We start from the raw sequence: 23479 nt of genomic DNA on the forward strand, positions 1-23479 counted from the left end.
AGATATAAACCCTGCTTAATGAACTCAGAGGCCAAAAAGGACATTGTGCTACAAGAGACAAGACAAGAGCTCCTAAGTGATAGAGGTATAATGTTTCAGGTTCATATATTTCATATATCATCCACAAAGTCACTGTTGCGCTATATTGCAGTGGCTTCTCTGTGTTGCACAGATCTACAGATTTTTATTCAGAAAGGTCAATGTAGACTGAGCAGGTGTCCTTCTTGCCAGTTGACTCTACTGCATCTGACAATCTGCTGTAATTCTGAATGCAGTCGTGTGTTTTTGATCTAACCACACGGGTGTGAGATGAAAAGAGCAGCATGGTGAGAGAAGAGCAGCCAATGCTCAACGCCCACACCTTCGCTCGCTTACTGAGTCTGAGACATTTCTCCACCATGCACTTCAAATACTCACATGTGCAATGTCATGTTAAAATGCCATTCTATAAATACATACAATCTATTGCTTTAAAAAGGAAAAATCACTAAAATATATGTCCTGTGCTCTTAGCATCAAAAGTTTTGTGATATGAAAACTACTTTTTGTGTCAGGGATGATTTTCTTACAAATTTAAGCAATAAACCGAAATCAAATGATAATGACAAACCAGGTTGCAAAGTTATTTCGCTCATTACATAAACTAGAAAACAAAATGTGACCCTGGACCACAAAACCAGTCATAAGGGTCAGTTTTTCGAAATTGAGATTTTATACAAAACCAAATTAAACCCTGCGGCTCGTGGCGATACATTGAGGTCTAAAGACACAAATGATCGGTCTGTGCAAGAAACTGAACAGTATTTATATTTTTTATTACCTCTGATCCGCCGCACGGATATCATCACGAGCCGCAGGGTTTAATTTTGTTTTGTCTGTGTATGTTTTTTTTTCTCTCAAAGCCATGAGTCCCATTGACTGCAATTATATGACTGACAGACTGCAATGGTTTGAGTTAAAAATCTTTATGTTCTACTGAAGAAACCTACAACCTACAGTCACCTACATCTTGGATGGCCTTGGGGTAAGCAGATAAACATCAAATTTTCATTTTTGGTTGAACTATCCCTTTAAAAAAAAATAGTAATGAGCTGCTCAATAAATTTAGCTGATTCAATTATTTTAGTGTTATATATTTTCTGCTGCTCATTTCAAAGCCTATTTTAACAAATCTACGTGCACATTTAACATGTTGACCTCCAGTGTGAGGTAGTTATTTATTTTTATTCAGTTCGCACATTCACACATATTCAGTTTTCGAGTTGTGAAAAAAAAAAATCTAAAAATTAATTTCTGGTTAAACCATATACCTGGTTTAATAAAATACAAAAACTGTATTACTTCTGAAAAAGGTTTTTGTTTTATCTTCCCAGAAAAGTAATAATTTTGATATATGTTGTGGAAAAGCAAATAAACAGAAAAAAAAACAGTTGTTTAGCAAAAAAAAAAAAAAGACTAAATTAATTTTTTTCAATTGAGAAGTAAACGCCCAATGTAACATATATGTAACATTACAGATCTTTCACAGGGAGGGGTTGTATTTCAAAAACAACTGCTAAAACATGTTATAATTGGTCCATTTGGTCTATTTTATATGCCCCATAATTTTCCTATAAGGAGAAATTGGTCCGGGTTCTTATGGGTTAAAGTTGTCCAAATGAAGTTCTTAGCAATGCATATTACTAAACAAAAATTAAGTTTTAATATATTTACGGTAGGAAATTTACAAAATATCTTCATGGAACATGATCTTTACTTAATATCCTAATGATTTTTGGCATAAAAGAAAAATATACTGTATAATTTTGACCCATGCAATGTACTTTTGGCTATTGCTACAAATATACCCCGCGACTTAAGACTGGTTTTGTGGTCCAGGGTCACAAATGAGACTAAATGCAATCCATCAAACCAGTAGGAATATAATTAATTCTGTGTCTATTATGTGTGCCTGCATTTAGATGTGTCTTCAACAAATCATAATTGCAGCAATTTGGCTATTTAGGATCAATATGTATGTCAGTGCACAGCCACAGTATACATAAATATTTATGTATGCTCCATTTTATTTGTGTAAATAATTTGTATCATTCAAATGTTATATGTCAGTGTTGGTTATATGTCATTGTGTCACTGCAGTGAATGGACATGTGAGCAGGTGCTGAGTCTGTTTCATGAGACCCTCGTCTCAAACATCCTGCTGTGAATGCATTTCTTTACTTTGGTCTAACCACACGGGGTTCAGATGACAGCAGAGGGGCTTCAGCAAAGATGCCTACGCATTGTCTTGTAGGCATGCACTGTGGTTTTTCAAACCATTACAAAAGTATAGCCAACATATTCACAAATTCTCATATTTTACAAATCTTGGCATGTAGGCCTACCAATAAATGTGTTTAAGAGCTATTTTTAAAACGTTTTTAACTAAGAAAGAAAGACTATGAAATATATGTTCTGGGATTATTGTACATTTTGTTATAAGAGCCTGTTGTTTCATATTTTTGAAGTTCATATACTCATTGACTCTTCACACGCATTTGATATTGGCATTATTTTTATTCATTTTTATTCAATTTTTTTGATTCACTTTCTGGTCAACATTCAAAGACAACAAACATATAGTTTATATCACTTATTTTTGCTCTCACTCTTCTTTAAGACTGCAAAATGCATGCTACAACCCTTGGACTAAAGAAAGTTTAGGCTATTGTTGTCAATCATCTAATTCTGGCCGTTCTGTCGTTTCGTTCCGTGCTGCAGAAGTAAAAACGATACAGCTTGTTGAGTGTAATAATTAGTGAAATGTATACACAAGTACAAACATACATATTACATACATAAAATATAAGTCAATTTATCGACAATTTTATTCTATAATACATGTTATTGTCAAATGAATGAATGAATGAATGACTACATAGGCTATACACACACACACACACACACACACACACACACAATTTGACCAAGAAAATGGAAATTGAAGAATGACGCACGTACCTTTTTCAAACTAAACTTATGTTCACTCATTATACATAATAGCCATAAAACTCGTGCAGCATTTATGAACAATATTTTGGAATATTCTCGTGTCCAAGCAAAATATTCCATAAGTCGACAACATTATTTTAGAAAAATAAATAAATAAATAAAAATAACCAAAGGCAATCTCGGTCACATGCAGCATCTCCAGAGTCTGTGCCGATTTCTGACTCCCCGCCAAGATGCGCTGAATTTGAGCCTGAACTATAAAGTGTGCAAAGACGCGAATGAATGGACTGAATGTCACAGTTACCGTTATGAACTCCGAAGGATTCAGGAAGAATGCATTTTATCACACTTGACAACCAGAGCGCTTTGAACGATCATCCAGAACAACCTGAAGGCGAACTACTCCCATCACCAAAAATAAAGAGGAATTAAGTAAATCATAGCCTACTGCCTAAAACTGTTTTATTAAAATAATAATCAAATCATTTGCTGTATGTCATATGACTAAATCAACCGAGTTACAACAAAGAACCAGATCAAATAAGAAAACGGCAGAGCCTACTTCACTTCAGCATACAACCATGTCGAAATGAAAGCCCCCGCCTGCACTCGGCTGATGTCCATGCATGCGCATTCTGATTTGTGAACGTTCATTTTCAATCTTCATGCATATGTTTTACATTAACCCATATTTTAAAGCAGATAATGGTAACAACACATGTTTAATGTCAGCCATGTATTAATTATTAGCTACACATTAAAATAGCTAAAATTTTCACATTTCTACTGTAGCCTACACTTGCGCGTTGTTGGATATAAGAGAAGCGCACAAGAATCCATTTGCGCGCAAAAGCCAGTTTAAGGTCGGCGCTAAGCCTCAAATCTTCTTTGCTCATATTACTAATCTTACCACCCCGCTCCTTTGTCATGCTCGCTCCTGACCTATTAAACCAGTGAAAGCCTGAGACGACAGTCTTGGTGATTATTCAACATACCGCTTGAATAAATGGCTCAGCAAATTTTGTTTAATTAGGATGCAAGTCGGGACAGAGTTTTAGAAAGCTGCAAAAGTGGAGAGCTGCAAAACCTGGTTTTCAAGCGAATAATGAGATCTACATTTAGGCCGCTTAACTCAACGCGGGATGCGCAGACGGAGCAGGTGCGATGAGAGGACAGCTCTCTTTCTGTTCCTCTGAGGGACGAATAGTGCTGCATTGTGGTGGGCAAATTTGATATTAAGAATTCGTTATCACGGGTTTGGTGAGGGCTAGTGTTGCTCCGAGATAACAAATGTGCCTTTGAGCTCTTATAGGCCTTGAGTTTAGATGACCGCGAACGCTAAATTGAAGTTTCAACCCTTTGGATTCACTTTAAGCAGAAACGGAGGTCAATTAATTTGAACGAACAAATTTGTTGTCTCGAAAAAATCAGGTAAGTTCATGGTTTTATATTTAGAAATATGTGTAAAAAAAAAATGAATGTAAAAAAAAAAAATGCTGTTTATTAGTAGACTAGGCCTATCACTGTAAAAAGTGATAAATTGTCAACTTAAAAAAAAATGCCTTAAAATGATTAAGTTCACTTAATTATTTTTTAAATTATTATTTACTTGATAATTTTAAGGCAACTGGTTTCCTCATTTTTTTTTTTAAAGTTAAGTCAACTTATCACTTTTTATAGTGTAATTATTACCTGCATGGAATGCAGTGCAGCCATATGCCTTATTCTTCTTTCTTTTGAGTAGTTCATACTGCATTTAGAAGCATTGTTTTGTCAGTATGTGCACAATGCCTTAGGAAATTATTCACAGCATTTGTATTAACAAAGCCTTTTTTAAAACTAGCTTGTCACGTAGAGCTTACTGGTTTGTCTAATCCGTGACATATTCCTGTTCAGGATGATTAGATATGGTCAAACTGTGACAGGCTTATTTGAGTCAACAAGAAGAAAGGAAAACAGTTGACTCCTCACAAGTGACTGCAAACCCATCCCTCATGCTCACATGCACACTTGCCTATGATAAAATACCATTTATCTATCATCATTCTAGTAGGTCTGCAAATTTAACAGGTGTGTGGAGATGAAAGGTTCTAAAATAATTATTAAAGGCTTTGCAAAGTATGTTACCTCAAAGCTTTATATAATTCTTTATTATCCGAATTAATAATCTGGCATTGAAACTGTGAATGCTCCTTCAGGTGAGGCCTTCTCACTTAAAAACAAGGGTGCTGTATTTGCATTGATGGTTCTATGAAGAACCTTAAGTGTCTGTGGAACCTTTCTACTGCACAAAAGTTTCTTTATAGTGGAAACAATAAGAATGAGGAAAAAAAATAATAATTGAAAGATTCTATGTGGAACCCACATTGGTTCATCTATATGGAGTTCATGCAAATTGCATATTCATGCGTATGTTGGAATCTTTATTTTTAGGAACAGTTCACCTCAAAATGAAAATTTGCTGAAAATGTGCTCACCCTCAGGAAATCCCAGATGTAGATGAGTTTGTTTCTTCCTCAGAACAGATTTGGAGAAATGTAGCATTTACATCACTTGCTCAACAATGGATGCGCTGCAGTGAATGGGTGCCGTCAGAATGAGAGTCCAAACAGCTGATAAACACATCACAATGCACATGACTCCAGTCCAACAATTAATGTCTTGTGAGGCAAAAGTCGCATGTTTGGAAGAAACAAAATATGAATATCCATAATTCATAATAATGCTTCGTCCAGTAAACTGTGAAGTGAACTTTGAACTGTTTTGAACTGTTTTTGCTTGTAAATGGGGCTTGATCTGTGCATATTTCTCTCCTGATTCAGATGAGATGTCTTTTTCACTGACAAAGGCAATATTATGGATAGAGGACTTTTTGCCAGAAGGAACAGTTTGTAGTTAAAAATGTCTTAATGACGGATTTGTTTCTTACGTAGCTTTTTGCTTCACAAGATGATAAATGATAGACAGGATTACTTGTGGATTATTGTAATATTTTTATTAGCTGTTTGGACTCTCATTCTGACGGCACCCATTCACTGCAGAGGATCCATTGGTGAGCGAGTGATGCAAAAATTCTCCAGATCTGTTCCTTTGAAGAAACAAACTCATCGTGGATCGCCTGGGGCCTGTACCATGATGGTAGATGAACAAATTCAGAGTTACAGGATTTCGAGTTGACAAAACCAAACCACTCCAATCCGGCTTTGTTGGTACCATGATGCTGATCATCAACTTTCTTTGTCAACTCAGGCTTTGATAATGAGTTTGTGGAGCACGTGCGCATGAATGTGTGACATCACTGGCAAACAGCCAATCACGAGCCTTGGTTAAAGGTTAAAGGTTTGGCTAAAGGTTAAGAGATTGAAGAGTATGATTCATTTAAATACATTTGTTTGTTCATGAAAGAGGACAAATAAAAGAAATGATCTTGCTTGATCAGTGCAGTCACAAGTGAAACTTGTTAAGTTCGTTTATATAGTTGGAAATATACAGCGATAAAGACTCGAACATGTAAGGTCACAGTCATTTTTAAAGCATTATCCATTGATTCTACAACTTATTTATATTACATACGATCTGTATTTATTACCATTCATATAAAATGATTTATAATAACTGTTAAAATAAAATTGTTTAGGTGTAATGGATTAATAATAATATAAATCATATAATTATATAAATCATATATTAATTTGACTGGTTTTGTACTAGTGACCTTTAATTTGGAGCAAGATAAACTGGGGGAGTGACTTTTTTGTGTCAGACATGTGTCACTTTGCTCACATCTAATTGGACCAATTTCAGTTTAAGATCTCTAACCCAGAACATAACCTGCCCTGGAGAAGGTTAGCTGTTACTATGGCAATAAATGCAGCTAAAAGCCAAGCCACTTTCATGGTACCTAAAACCCAGGATTGGTGCAAACTAAACTGAAATTTACCTGGCTAGCCAGCTAATCCGGCTTCATGGTACAGGCCCCTAATCAACACAATTTTATTTTGGGATGATTTTTTTTCAAGAGTTTATGTTATGTTGTTGTGTGTTACGGCTAGATGGTGCTGTTGTACAGTGTAGCGGGTGTCTCGTGGGCAAAACGGCGTTTACTTATCAACAGCGTGGACACAATAGATAGAGAGAGACGTCGGTTTACATGAGGACGAGCTACAATTGAAAGAAAGAGCGAGCTCTGTTACCAAACACAGACTCTGTGCTTCAGATTCTCGGTTTCTTCGAGTAGTAACGTCAGTTCGGGGGTTGTTCGTTATTCAGAAACAGACGGAGGACTATCATAACAACACCGGAGCGCAGCATAACAGATCCCGGAGAAGCACATTTTGATGTGAGTACGAGCGTTAAATCGTTGCACAGCCTAATGAAGTGAAAGAAATTGGTCGTTCTGTGTATTTTACAATAAGATAAGGCAAATCCAAAAAGTACCATAGTGAAGTACGTTATGTTTGTGGAGAGCGTGGTGGACGGTTATCCAAATCATTTCACACAGTTGAAACTTTTGTGTCAAACAAACATTGACTGCGGTGAGTTAATGAATGTGTGTTCAGTTAACAGTGTAGAAACTTTGTCCCAAAAAACAAACACAAACAAACAAACAAAAAAAAAAACACTGAGAACACGTGTTTCGCCCTGTATGTCTGTGTGTTTTTCAGTCTTGCCTGGTTAAGTTGCTTGTTCTGTTGTAACGTGTGCTTTCAGAGTCTAGTATGCAGTTTTTGTGCCTTAAACTAACAATTATTCAGGTCTTGTACACAGTAGATACATCATTTAGGTACAGGAGCACATCAAGTTTGTTTTGAAAGTCATAGGCTTAGCTTCTGTATAAATTCACATTTCCTTTATAAAACCATGTGTCAGGTGCTAGTTCTGAATATCAGGCTGATGTTTTCATGCATATTGTTACTTCGACCTTCAGTAATGCACTTGTTTACTAATTCAGTTCAGTAGGTAGTTTTACTGCAATGGTGCCTACTTGACCTGTCAGTGTTGAATTTCTGGTCAGTGAAAAACAGTTTGGTCACACTTTATATTAGGTGGCCTTAATTACTATGTACTTACATCAAAAAATAAGTGTTTATGTACTTGTTGTGGTCATATTGTATTGCAAAACACTATTGCTGCTATTAAAGGTGGGATATGGGTAATGTTAGGGACAGGTTAAGCGGTATGGATGTAATTACATATGCATTTTTAAAAATATTAGTACAATGTAAAAACATGTATGTACACAGTAAGTGCGTTGTATCAAATGATTAATTTAAATGTGAGTACATAGTAGTCAAGGCCACCTAATATAAAGTGGGACCAACAGTTTTGATCATTTTAATACAGAAATTTACAAAAATAATGAAAGAGTATTATCAAGTTTATGATTGTGATTATTATTATGTGGTTACGCTAGAACACCTGTGTGAACCTGAGGTGAACTGACTTGCATCCTCTACCTTGAGATCAGTTGGGTAAAAGTCATTGCAACATGATTCAGAAAAAGTATTGTATCTTAAGTCATTTCTGAAAAAGCTCCATCTGCATATTTTGTTATCCAGTGAATCTAATTTGAAAATGATCAAATCTATCTGTCCTCTGAATATTATCCAGAGGCACAAATCACCTTTACTGTGCCGATTGTGTTGGTGTTAGTCACTTTTTTCAAAACACATCAGAGCCTGTATGACATAGTATCACTGGCTTTTTTTGTTTGCTGGATTTTATTCATTAAACACGTGTAAAATTATGTGGCATTCTCACAGGGCTTCCTTACATGATGCTTTTAGCGTTATACTGTAGTGCATCAGCAGCACATTGTCTCACACACCTCGTAACATCACTGCTGCCTGGTAATCACATCAGCTGTAGTCATGGCAACTGCACATGGGAATGAAAGCTTTCACTGGGAGAGCAATTTTCTTCTCCTTCACTGACTCATCGCTTTTCCTCCATGGACTACGTGTTACCTGCTTGCACGCAAATGCCACCACCGGTTTTTCCTCAGGGTATCGCTCAATGCTCTTCCGGAGGCAGAATTTTCCGCTTCTTCACGTAAGGCTTATGTTGATGCCGATGGCTGTTTTTTCCTATCATGCTGTTTTATTTTAAACTCATTAATAGTTTTTGCTTTGCGACATAATTCTCAATGTCAGTTAAGCTTATTTTTTCTTCAGTTCTCATTAGCGGGATGCAAAGAAAAAGTCATATTCTTTGTTTATAGCTTGTCATGTTCAAACAGTATATATTAATACCTCATAGTATTATGTGATGTTATACTATACTATTTTAACGTTATATAGCCTAAGCTTTTTTTTTTTGCTCAGTAAAATTACTGTATTACAGTTATGGGAATAAACAGTGACAGTAATGGGAGCAGTAAAAGTAAACTTGAGGATGCATTAATATTATGAGAATAATTAATTGGAGATAAAATGTGCTTAATTGTTCTTAATTTTTTTTTTCCTGTTGATTTTGGCATGAAATGGGACCTGGACTTATCCCAAACTGAGATTCGAGAGTTGATTGAAAGCTAATAATAAATTAATTTATATATATATATATATACACACACACACACACACACAGTCATGGCCAAAAATATCCGCACCCTTGCAATTCTGTCAGAAAATTGTTGCAGTTGCAAATGTTTTGGTACTCACATTTTTATTTTATTTTTTTGTTTGCATCGGAACAACACAAAAAAACAGAGAAGAAAAGTCAAATCTGATGCAATTCCACACAGAACCCAAAAAATGCACTGGACAAAATTATTGGCACCCTTAACTTAATATTTGGTAGCACCCCCTTTGGAAGAAATAACTGAAATCAATCGCTTCCTGTAACCATGAATGAGTTTCTTACACCTCTCTACTGGAATTTTGGACCACTCTTCTTTTGCAAACTGCTCCAGGTCATTCAGATTTGAAGGATGCCTTCTCCCAGCTGCTGTTTTGAGATCTCTCCACAGGAGTTCTATGGGACTCAGATCTGGACTCTCCAGCACTTTGTTTGTAACCATTTCTGAGTGCCTTTTGAAGTGTGTTTCGGGTCATTGTCCTGCTGGAAGGCCCATGACCTCTGGTGGAGACGCAGCTTTCTGACACTGACCACTACGTTGCTCCCCAAAATTCTTTGGTAATCATCATGTTTCATGACACCGTTCACACAGTCAAGGCATCCAGTGCCAGAAGCAGCAAAGCAACCCCAAAACATCTTTGATCCTCCACATTTTTTTTTACTGTAGGGACTGTGTTCTTTTCTTTGAAGGCCTTATTTCTTTTTCTGTAAACAGTGCCATGATGTCCTTTACCAAAAAGCTCTACTTTTGTCTCATCTGTCCACAGTACGTTCTCCCAGAAGGATTGTGGTTTTGTCACATAAGTTTTGGCAAACTCCAGTCTTGCTTTTTTATGCCTTTGTGTCAGCAGTGGTGTCCTCCTGGGTCTCCTACCATAGCGTCCCTTTTCATTCAGATGACGACGGATAGTGCGAGCTGACACTGTTGCACCCTGTGTCTACAGATCATCTTGAATTTGTTTGGAAGTTAAACTGGGTTCTTTATCCACCATTCAAACAATCCTTTGTTGTAATTTTTCATTAATTTTGCTCTTCCGTCCATGTCCAGGGAGGTTAGCTACAGTGCCATGGGCTGTAAACCTTTTGATGATATTGTGCACAGTGGATACAGGAACATTAAGATCTCTGGAGATGGACTTGTAGCCTTGAGATTGTCCATGTTTTTCCACATTTTTTTCTCTCAAATCCACAGACAACTCTTTACACTTCTTTCTTTTCTCCATGCTCAGTGTGACACACAACACACAGGTTGAGTCAACTTTTCTTCATTTTAACTGGTTGCAAGTGTGATTACTATATCTTTCACATGTTTTTTTTTTTTTTTTTATGTTTGATTTTTGGTTTGGTTTTAATGACCACACATTGTGAGTGTTTTATTTTAGTCGACTAAAAATGGAACACTCACAATGTGTGGTCATTAAAACCAAACCAAAAATCAAACATAAAAAACCCCCCCAAAAAACATGTGAAAGAGTCATTGGATTATTTAAATATTAACTTCAAATCTCAGGTAGTACTTCAAGTAAATATTTTAGGTCAGAGAGGTTCAGATAATGGGGAAAAAGGGAAACCGTGAGTTAGATGAGAATGTTAAACCTTAGTGACAACTGTAACTTATCCCTTTAAGCTTCATACAATGGTGTGAAATGGAGAGATATTTGCCAATTAGGTTATTTTTTCTCCTCCCCACTAGTTAAAACCCTCCAGTTCTCCTGTTCTCTGTCGCCTTTATTTCATCTATCTGTATGCGACTGAGATTTGAGGGAAAAACTGTTGTAAAGGGAAACATTTTGCCCGTTGGGACCCCAGCCTTCAGAAGTCTGTGCTTCATCATGTTTTTTATGCTGGATTTTAGCGTCCACTCTTTGCTCTTCTTCAAATGTCAGATTCTCTCTGAGCAGTCAGACCTGCTTTGATTATCGCTTGTTTTCCCCTCAGGTAGTTCCCTGGAAAAAATTCCAATGGAAAATGTCCCTGATTGAATGTTAAATGGTGCAACAGATTCTGCAATATAACATCTTAAGGTCATATGATTTGTCAGCTGTAAGAGTCATGTAACATGTTTTTTTGTACTTCAAAGAAGTCCATTCATGATTTGTCCTTTCATCATCAGTGGTTCTCAAAACCTTGTCCTAAAAAGGACTTGCATATGGGAAGTTTACAAAATGTGAAACAACATCTTAAAGTAATGGGTGAGAGGCAGTAGTTTACATCTCCTTTTTTAAAACACATATGGATGTGAAAAGTGTCAAATGATCTTACGGTAAACAAGAAGAGGAACCCTCTGTTAAATGAGCCGTTGTTTTATCTTTAGACTCTTTTTGACCCTGTACAGGGCTTTGCTGGAAAACTTGTGTGTGTTTCTGCACCTAAAGCTTGTCATCTAAAGGTGTCGATGTATGTTTATGCCAAGGTATGGAAAGGCCTGGAGTATGCGGGTTGGTATGTAAGGTTTGTTGTGTTCATCAGGCTTGCGTGACTTACTACACTAGAGGTGTCACCTTTCAAGCAGTCCTGACACGAACATTGATGTGGGGTTGTGTATTATTTATCAAATGGCTGAGGGCATTTTTGCACGTTTTATTGTCGGCTGACTTCAATTCCTTACTGAATATTTTAGCATTTTATATTAAAATGACTGTGGTTCCCTTTGTTTCAGCGCAATTTTCTTATAAATAGCGCCCAAGCGCTTCGAAACGAGGCCCTGTGCATTTATAGCAGGCAACAGAATAGGGTGTCAGATTTATAGACATGCTCAATATAATTTATTGGCAACTTTAGGGGTTAAGTTAGGGAGTAAAGCAAACTTGTGTGATCATAATGGCCACCAGTAAAGTGGAATGTTGGAAAATGCACTGGTTGTAAAGACATTCCTACAATTCTGTTTTGTTACCCGGAAAAAAGTATGTCACGACTGTCCCTAATTTGACTGTGGTGTAGATATTTTTGTACCAGTTTGATCCTGCTTTTGGCTCGTGTGTAAACCAATTACAGAGACTTGTCCAGGAATGGACAATGGCAGAGAATTTTAATGTTTTGCTAAAGAATACTCTGACAGCAATCTTCAGGACTGTCTTTTTAAAATTGTATTTTAGAGAAACGTTCTTCTTCTTCAACTATCATTTACAAACAAAATCAATGTGGATTATTGGTGCCCTTGAAGTGAAGTTGGAAATATGGTAATTCTGAGTTCCGAGCAATGTTTTTACAAGTGGGGAAACCCTGAATTTTCGATGATACACGGATTGGAAGGGCGTTTTAATTTGAAACTGTCCGCAATGGCAGAAACACTGATCCATAGAATGATCCATAGAGAAAGAGCGAGATGTTAGTGAGTGGATTGTGAGCAAAGTAATTGCTTAATTTGAACAGATTTGCTTTATGTATAAAACGTAGAAAAGAAGTGATAAAAATGAATAGTTTCATGATTTTGAATTTACATGTTACTTTATGGCTCAGGTGATTGGTTTCAAAAACCTGGGCAAAACTGGCCGTGAATGAACGATGACAGAATTTCAGAATGTGCCAACCAAGCAACTGCCATTGAGATGAATGCAACCAGATAGCACACTCCAAATATTATAGCCTAAACTTCTTTGGTCAAAACAAGAAACCCTATAGAACTCCTGTGTAATGCTGTCACACTAGATTTCTTACGGTTTGTGTAATGTCACACTCTTCAGTAGTTTGCGAAGCACTCATCAGACCTGTTTTTACACAGAGGATTGCTATCTGGCTTGATCTGCCATGATGCTTAATCAGATGTGAATGACTCTGACTCAGTTGTAATATTCAGCGTCTGCTGTCATATGATGGAAGTCAAGATATGACTGCTGAGTGTCATGCTGAGTGTCATGCAGTGAATAAAGACTGGAGTATCCACCACTTCTTTTAGTTTCAGATGTGCATCAAACTGGAAAAGTCTTGTTGAAAATCTGGTTTATAGCATCAGGGTTTCAATGTGCTATTAATTTAAATAGAATAGACTTTGGATTGCATTGGATGTTTTTAGAAGTGTTTTGGGAGGCTGTCAAAGTTAACTTAAGAAGTGAATTAAATATGCTTGTAATCATTAATACTATTATAATATATGTAATAGTGTGGTATTTTCTGTAAAACCGCTATGAAATATGTGAAAAGTGCTAAAAAGTTGCATTGACAATTAGGGATGCACCGAATATTCGGCCACCGAAAATTTTCGTTTTATCACCGAAACAATACAGCCGAAATGTTGTGATGACGCAAACAGAAACCGCGACCTGCACGTGCTTGTCTGAAGCAACATGTCTGCGGTGTAGACGGATGTTTTCAAATGGAGCGGCATTTAATACACAGAGCCGTAGTTCACTGACAAGCTACGCAATATCACGTTCAATATCGCAGGCGATTCATCTGCGATTCTGAGCGCCAGTGCGTGGTTTGTCAGTGAACCACGGCTCTGTGTATTAAATGCCGCTCCATTTGAAAACAGGTGATGGCGATTTAGCGCTAATCATGGAACCGGCTTTACTGACGAGATGCGCATGACTATCGCATGCAAAACATTCCGATCGCTGCATTTTAGTTTGAATTTTATTTTATACTGTGCATTGTTGCAATGTGCTAAATAAATATTTGCATAATTTGTAATTGATTTATTATTTGAAACTTTAATATTAATTTATGCAATTGCAATGCCTTGATTTTAGTAAAGTTAGTACACAGTCATGGCCATAAATGCAATGGTACTAATAATTGGCATAATTTCTTTCAGTGTTTCGGTTTTCGGCCTTGGTTTCCTCTTTTTCGGTTTTCGGTTTCGGCCAAGAATTTTCATTTCGGTGCGTCCCTATTAAAAATCGTGTATTCCATTTTATACATCACATTAAGAGTTGAAAGGAAAAATAATCGTCTGTTAGTGTTAACACAATTCAAAGTACATACCATTTTCCAGATAATGTTTAAATAATTTGCTCAAAGTGAATGCATACCTTGACTCTAGGGGTCAAACAACTAAAAATCAAGTCAAAAATATTGGGGTGATTCTGGAGACAGACCTTAGTATGCTGATTTAGTTACTGCTTTGATATGATACTCGGGATCTCTCAGGAGTATCATCATTTTTGGGTCCTTTGCAACCAAAATGTTTTAAAAGCCCTGTGTAGGACTGTCACAATGTTTTTTTTTTTTTGTTTGCTTGTTTTTATGAGCTGGTGCTGCGACATGAGTCAATGTCGGAAGTCTGACTAACTGAAACCGCTGGTACTAACCAACTCCTCTTCACAACTGACTTTTTAGGGAACTAATGTTTGTGTAATTCTTATATGGCTGTTTCAGTTAATGCCACTGGCCAGATATAAAAGGAAATCAAATCTGTGCTCATCACACTACCTAAATGATGAATGAGTAATTTGAGTTTTTATGGTAATGACTGGCAGAGTAGTGTTCAGGAAATAATCTTGACCTGCATGCTGTTCAGGTGAAACAAGTAGCCATTTATTTAGAGAACAGTCTTGTTGCTTGTGCAGTGTACTGTTTAGCAAAACCCTAAGACTAGTGAAGGACACTTGCTAAGACAATCTTCACTACTGCAAAGGCTCATAGGGCTGGGCGATTTTTCAGATTTTAGCGATTAATTCGAATTTAATGTAGGGCTGTGTATTGGCAAGAATCTGGCGATACGATACGTATCACGGTACAGGGGTTGCGATACGATATGTTGCGATACATTGTGAGACTGTAAGCAAGGTGATATATTAGGATATTTCTTATTTTAGGAATAGGATATATTTTAGGAAAGCTGTCATTAAGAGCACACCACCATATGCAAACCTTAGCAATAAATAAATTAATAAACATTATTTAACCAGAACACAGTGGGATATGCATTTGTAATAATCAGTCCCTGTAACATTCAACCTTATTGAACCACTTTTTGTGCAGTACAAGTCAGGGGGGGGAAATTAAAGTGCTTGCAGGATTCTTTAGTTAAATGTATGTATAACATGCATTTTATAAAAAGACCATATTTTAGACCCTGCTTTAAAGGTTCATAGTTTAAGTCTACAATTGTAATATACAATGTCATAACATTTTGATCTGAACAAAAAATTACATCTGCTTAGTATCAATGAAAAATAAAGTGTTTGCAGGATTCCTAAAGAAAACAAAACAATTGTAAAGCAATAAAATAAATACAGATGTTGAACATTTTCAGAACCTTTCAACTTGGATTTCACAGGTTTTTCAGTTTGTATTTATGTTCCGCGTGGAATCACTGAGACCGCGACGCGAGCACCGCCCCAACTGCACAAAACACCCCCGAATGACGGGAGAAAGCTGCAGCTGTGCGGCGACCCTACCGCCCGCCGCGCCCCACGTGAAGGATCTTCACCACGAGACGCGGCAAGCGGTGGAACCGAGGTGGCACTCGTGCCACGGACGTTACCACAAAAGCCCAAATGACGCCACACTTCATCTTTGTACACCGAAACAGGAACTGGAACAATTCTTTCATCCTCCATTACTGGCAGCAAACTATATTAATGCTAACATTAGTGGCGTGCCCTAATGCTTGTATTTCCTGTCACTGTTTAAGTTCAGAGATGAAGACTGCTATCTAACGGTCGGGATAACTCAAAACGAAACAACTGCCATGAATCTTGTGGGGTTTTTTGTTTGTTTTTTTTTGTTGTTTTTAATTTATTTAAAAATTTTTAATCGATATTCTGTTTTTGAGAATCGATACAGTATCGCCAAACAAAATATCGCGATACTCACGTGTATCGATATTTTCTTACACCCCTAATTTAATGTTTTGCCACGATTTTATTTTTTAGAAATTGAGGAATTGCAATTTTTTAATAGAAATATTACCAAACGTCAGAATTAGACACTGACAATATGCCAATGATAACAGTAATGAGAAAAGAACGATCCAATGCATGTCGGCGCACGTGATTAACCGTTCACATGTAATGCGTTCATATCGCTAGGCACCGTTCACACAGAATGTGCTTTTGTGCTTTTTCAGCGCGTATTTAGACTGCCGTTTCATGCATGAGACGCTGCAAGAGACGCGAACGCAACAGTCAAACATGTCCATGTTTACTTAGAAAAAACAATGGAAAAGCAGCGCTAGTGAATAAAAAAAATCTGTGACTACTACTGCATGTCTGATATTTCATGTTTGCATAATTGTGACAGGATGAAAGCTGCTGTTGTTTTTACAGAACATTTATAGTTAATAATAGTCTACTTGTGTTATACCTTCAGTCATTTTGGATTTGAATATCCTTGACTTTCTGAAGACACGTTTGTACAATATGTAGTTCATGCATCTTTTCTGCAAAGATATTTAACAAGTGATTTGTTTAACATTTACATCATGTTGACAACTTCGTGGGTGGTGGCGTGGTGCACTTGGAATAGAATTTTCTTTAACTAGAGAGTTAATAAAGAAAAAGTTACTTGAATCATGTTGTAGTTACATTTTCCCAGCTGTTTACTTTCACAGACATAAGTTGACTGTTTTTGAAACTTCTGTGTGTTTTTAACATGTGTATTTGACAGTTTAAGCACAATAAGACATGAAAGAGAACTTAGTTTAGTACTCGCATGCCGTGTGACAGATGCTTTATGTGTGTGAGCTTTTTACATAAACCAGGTGACCTGTAAATGCGAAAAAAAAAAAAAAAAACTGTTTCCATTGCAGTTTTGCGACATATTCCTTTTTCAAATTGCCTGAAAAACCACCTCATGTGAACGTAAAAAATTAACATTTTTCAATTTGTGCAATTTGAAGGGTAATGGAAACGCAGCTACTGATTCTGTTACATTAATGTTTAAGAAGCCGCTTTAAAACAAACTCTGTTGTATAAAGTGCTATATAAATAAAAGTGACTTGACTTGACCAAAACACCCCAATAACCACATAGAAACATGATAAAAGCCATAAAGAATACCTTAGCAAACACATAGCAATGCCTGGCATAATTTTGGTAAATTTTGCTTATGTAAACACCGCTTATGTTTTCTTCAAAAATCAAATTTAAAATATATAATCCCATTACATGTGAGCTTTATGTAAGTCATTGTTTTACTAAAATTGAACTGAAATTAAATTTCAACTTATTCAAGTTATTGTATTTTTGAATGAATTATTGATCAGGATCATTGGTCCCTGTATGAATGCGTTATAGTCAAGAGTGCATTTCAAGTCAACAAGTGTTTAGGAAATCTTGGTTTACCCAAGCACGAGACTCCAGTCACCATGTTTCTGTTCTTGGCTCATAGGGATTTCCATCAAACAGTCATTAGATCAGACATGATTCAACATGATTTATCCAGAAAACCCTTCACCTCCATTGAGTTTTCCATGTCTTGCTCCACACTCACTGACGAGAGAAACCCCATGCACCCAGTTTCCGACTGCAAAGTTGTTTTAATGTTTTTATCATACATTGTGAATATGTATAGATATGGCTATATTAAATGAAAAAAAAAAAAACCATATTGCTATGTTTCTGCTCCGCACTGCTCATGGTCATGTTACATTTTATAATTGCACTGACTTTCTCTGGATGGTGGTCAATCTCTTTTTCAATAGTATGAATGTTAAAATGTAACTTAAATTTCCTTCCCCACTCATGGATGAAGACAGTCATGTGCTGATGTATGTAATCTCTTGAATGTTTCTTAAGCTTATGCAAAGTTCTGAAAGAGGAAGAGGTGACTTCAGAGGAAGTGATGACTTAAAGGACTCGCCTACTGATTTCTAACCCACTCTTAATTTTTCTGCTCAGATGAGATGACGGCAGACTGCTTTGGCTGTTTGAAGTGGTGTCCCTGTGGGCTACTCAGTGCTGAAAGGACAGGAGCGGAACCCGACAGCGATAGATAGACCGGTCCTTGGCTTCAGCTCATCTGTTGTGCTCAGCGGCCTCCTGGTTTTCCATCAGGATGGTGCATTCAGCGTCACTCTGTGCCTGTCTGTCTCTTCTGACTGTCCTCAGCTGTCATTCTCATGTCCTCCCCCGACTCTCTTTTCCCATGGGTAAGGCTAATTTTTAAACTTGTGAAGATTTTGAACTTAGAGTAATACTTTTTTTTTTAAAATGCCGTTGGATATTTGAATAACTTGTGAAACTTCTGAGCCGCTGTTGTTCTCTCTATCTTCAGCCCATAGTGGTTATCAGGAGGTAAATTAATGTGAATTTCATACTCAAGTACAGCATTACACAAGACCTAAAGACCTCTGTGCCACTTGAGCTAAACATACGTAAACATACCCTTAGGATGTTTTATCAACCTCCTATCAAAATTGTAAATAATTGCATTTGAAAGTATCTTCCAATAGCATGAATGGGACACCTTCAGATCAGTGTTATTTTATAATTATTAATTTACTTTTATAGAATTTATTAACATTTTGAATTAGCTACTTGTGTATTTTTTTTATTTGATTATTTACCATTTCATTTTATTATAATATTACTATTTTCTTTTTTTTTTTTTTTTACCTATTTATCTTTTATTATTTTTTTTATACATTTATTGATTTTAATTTAGGTTTGAGTATTTTTATTATGTGCATTTGTCATTATTTTTTTTAATATTTCTATTTACCTTAAATTTTGTTTTGCTTCAGTTTGAGTAATTTTAGTACTTCAGCTTAACGAAAAATATATGTAAATATTGCCTTGCCAATTAACTGAAATTGCTTTTATCTAATATTTATATTTTAGTTTCATCTATTTTTAATAGCTTTAGTTTTAATTAACAGTAACAACCCTCATTCAAATTGTCTTGAAGGTTTTTTACTGGAGCCTAAATACGTTTTTTTTTATTTTTTTGGAAAATGTATCAACACTTTGAATGATAAATTAATTCAATATTAATATTTTCAAAACATTAACCACCAAATGGTACAATTTCATTAAATCTCACTTAAGGGCCTTAGTGTCATAATCAAATTATAATAATAAAATAATGTAATAAAATAAAATATTTTAATCAATATTCTAATTTCTTGGTATCTGAATGCTAGCTTTAGGTTTTTTTTTTATATACAGTTGTGCTCAAAATTATTCATAACCGTGATCAAAAAATTTGATCAAAGAAGGCTGTGAAAATAAATCTGTATCATTAATCCTTTTGATCTTTTTATTTTAAAAATTTACAAAAATGTAGCCTTTCATTGGAGAATAAGAATTTAAAATTCGAGAAAAATCTAATTATGTAATAAATGTTTTTCTCTAATACACATTGGCCACAATTAATCATACCCTTTTATTCAATACTTTTTGCAACCTCCTTTTTCCAAGATATCAGCTTTGAGTCTTCACCTATAATTCTTGATAAGTTTGGTTTTGGTGCCATTTTGGTGCTTCTTCTCTTCAGTTCACCCACTCATTTTCTATAGGGTTCAGGTCAGGGAACTGGAATGGCCAGCAGAAGGTTGGTTTGTTCTCAGTGACCCATTTTTGTTTTGATTTTGATGTTTGTTTGTGGATCATTGTCCTGTTGGAGGATCCAACCACAGGCCATTATAAGATTTCTAGCATGGACAGCCAGTTATTAATTTTTTATCGGTTGGTATTTGATAGAATCCTTTATGCCAACAAGATATCCAGGATCTCTGGCAGAAAAATAGGCCCACAACATTAAAGATACAGTAGTATATTTCATTGTACACATGGGATACTATTGTATTCCTGTGTGCACCAAACCCATCTTGAGTGTTTGCTGCTAAAAAGCTCATTTTTTAGTTTCATCTGACCATAGAAGCCAGTCCCGTGTGAGGTTCCAGTCGTGTCTGACAACTGAATATGCTGGAGTTTGTTTTTCGATGAAAGTGTTTTTTTCTTTTCTAGAATTTTCTTGAAACGTAGGTGCTGTTTGTTTTTTTTGTTTGTTTTTTTAGGCTTTCTGACCCCAACTTTTCTGAAATTCTTCAGCTGTGATCCTTGGAGAGTCTTTGGCCACTCAAACTCTCCTCCTCACCTTGCTTTAAGACAAAATAGACTCACGTCCTCTTCCAGGCAGATTTGTAACATTTTCTGTTGACTGGAAATTTTGTATTATTTCCCTGATGGTGGAAATGGGAATTTTTCATGTTTAAAATCTTTTTTATTACAGCCACTTTCTAATTTGTGAAATTTAAAAATCTTTTGCTGCACAACAGAAATACACACAGCAATGATTAAGGGAATTTGGCCTTTGTTTCCCCTCATATTTATATTCCTGTGAAACAGGAAGCCATGGCTGGATAATTTTGTGTTCCTAATCACCCTGGTGTGATAAAACATGCAAATATGAATGGGTATATGCTTCAGAGATATTTAGGGGTACCAATAATTGTGGCCATTGTGTACTAGAGAAAAATATTCATTTCATAATGTGATTTCCCAAACCACTTTTACTTATTTTTTTTATTTTTATTTTTTTTCCGCTTAAATTCAAGGTTAGATTTTTTTTGAATTTTTGAATGAAAGATCAAATGGATAAACAATGCAGAGTTATTTTCACAGCCTTCTTTGATCGTCTTTACCAAGGGTATGAATAATTTTAAGCACAACTGTATATATACTCTCTAATTTAATAATGAAATTTGTCACTGTCAGTAGTGTTACTGCTTTTCATTTTTTAATTAGGCATGACAAAGTATATCAGAAATTTTAAATGAGATCTTGTTTAAAATGAAATGAAGACGATGTAATAATGGACTGCACGGCTGTGGATCGACCCTATGTGCACTTGGTTTAGCCGTGCACTGCAGTGACTGGTACAGGTGCTTATTGAAAGACTTGGATTAGATGAGATGTTAAGCTGTGATTATGCCAGCAAGACCTGCAAGAACATGGCTAGTATTTTTATGTTTCACACATATGAAATGTGCAAGTTATTTGTAGAATGTCATAATAATCATTATTGTCCTTTTAAGTTACATTGGAGCAACAAGTTAATTATTATATGTGATATAAAAATAGTGATCGATAAATTATAAAAACGAATGCTTATTATTAAGAATGCATTATTTCATAAAGATTTTGCAGACATTAAGCACTTTATTAAGAGATTATTGTCCACAACTTTGAGTCAGTCTGATTCAGTTTGACCATCAGTTTGCACAAAATGTTTATCCACTTTTATCATTTGTGTATCTTTAAATTCCAACCGGGCTAGAGATGTAATTAAAAGGCTTTCTCTTGGACAATGATTTAGTTTTTCACTAACAAGAAAAGATAACATGCAAAAAGCCTAAGAGAGGTCATTACAACAAATATCGTTCCATGTGGATCATACTTAGTGCTCTGATTAGAAAGCATCGGACGTACGAGGAACAGGGTTCCCACGGGTCCTTGAAATCCTTGAAAGTTTGTGAATCTGATTAAAAATTTTCAAGGCCCTGGAAAGTTTTTGAAAATAAACAAACATGGATACAGGTCCTTGAAAATTCCATATTATTCCCTCCGATCCGTTAATGTGTTATTTCGCCAACACTTTGTGCATGCTAGCTTGCTTGATTTACGTTGCACATTTTTGCATTACGTTAAGTGTTTCCTACGTGAGGTACTTTGTGTTGTTCGTTGCCATGATGTTCACACGCACACAAAACTACTAAGATGGGACCTCAATGTTTCACAGACACGCTGTGAAACATTGCAAAAATAGGCTGAAACCGCTGAAACGTGATGACTGGAAAATGCAAATTTCAAGATATTTGGCTCACCAAAGAAGATTACAAAGAATGGCTTGCCAGAGATCCAAAGGATGTAATGTTGAATTGCTTTGCTTGTTAAGATAATGTAAAGCCATGAGGCAAGAAAGACTTAAAAGCATATTCATCTATCTTAAAACTTCTGGTTACATGAGCCTAAGCTCTTTTCAATAAAATCCATGCAAAAGTTAATATCAGATCATTTTAGAATACAGTATAGTATGTACCAAATATTATTCAATTTTATGCAAAACAGAAATACGACAAATATCAGATTTCTGTCATATGGCCAAAAATAAATGCAAAAAAAAAAAAAAAAAAGCTTTTTTGCATAGTTGTGTTTGACACATGAAAACTGTAAATGTATCTTACAAGGAGACGCGATGTAACGTTTGCTCTCACTTGAAATGTGTCCCCACATTTAGTCCTTGAATTTGAGGGTATTGGACCTGGAAAGTCCTTGAAAGGTCCTTGAATTTGAAGTTAACCAAGGTGTGGGAACCCTGGAGGAATGAAACACCCTGCATGGACCCTCTTTAGGGGAAGCGTCTGTCCTTCTCCTCAATGGGAGCTGTGATGCAGACGTCCTGAAATGGCTTTTTGATATATTTCTGAAACTTCTAGTTAAGGTTTCATTTCTCCTGTGGCCTCACAGTAAATTTAAAACAAGGTCCTTCTCTCAGGGTATTAAAATCTAGGAACTTGTAGCAGATTTATTGGCATATAAAGCTGTCATTGATTTGACACATTTGAATAATACTGTTCTTATATGTTAGCCTTGACGTGCATAAGGAGTTTAGTCATTTCATTTTCAAAGTTTTTATTGGTTGGATTGCTTAATGAGCAGTATTGCCACAGTATCAATGCAAAGAATTGGAATGCTTACTAAAGCTGCGTTTATTTAATCAAACACACAGTAAAAACAGTAATATTATGAAATATTATTACAATTCAAAATAACGGTTTTCTATTGCAATATTTTTTCAAATGTAATTTATTCCTGTGACGCAAAGCTGAATTTTTAGCATCATTACTCCAGTCTTCAGCGTCACACAATCCTTCAGAAATCATTCTAATATGCTGCTCAAGAAATATTTCAGATGTGCTACATGATATTTTTTTTGTGGAAAACTTTATATTTTTTTTAATCATTATTTGATGAATAGAAAGCAAATTTTAAATGTTACAATTGAATGCGTCCTTGCTGAATAA

The 23479-nt window shown here is 35.8% G+C and overlaps 1 protein-coding gene across 2 annotated transcripts in view; it reads left to right on the forward strand.

The window, feature by feature from the left end:
- Positions 1-7060: 7060 nt before the first annotated feature.
- Positions 7061-23479, forward strand: part of sema4ab (sema domain, immunoglobulin domain (Ig), transmembrane domain (TM) and short cytoplasmic domain, (semaphorin) 4Ab) — a 36659-nt gene continuing 20240 nt past the window's right edge. For both annotated transcript variants that reach the window (XM_058753915.1, XM_058753917.1), the window contains exons 1-2: positions 7061-7330; positions 18351-18601. In XM_058753915.1, the coding sequence (XP_058609898.1) occupies positions 18508-18601 (94 nt within the window). In that variant the 5' untranslated portion in view covers positions 7061-7330; positions 18351-18507. The remainder of the gene's footprint in view (positions 7331-18350; positions 18602-23479) is intronic.

This window comes from Onychostoma macrolepis, chromosome 19 (assembly GCF_012432095.1).
Source record: "Onychostoma macrolepis isolate SWU-2019 chromosome 19, ASM1243209v1, whole genome shotgun sequence".
Classification (NCBI taxonomy): domain Eukaryota; kingdom Metazoa; phylum Chordata; class Actinopteri; order Cypriniformes; family Cyprinidae; genus Onychostoma; species Onychostoma macrolepis.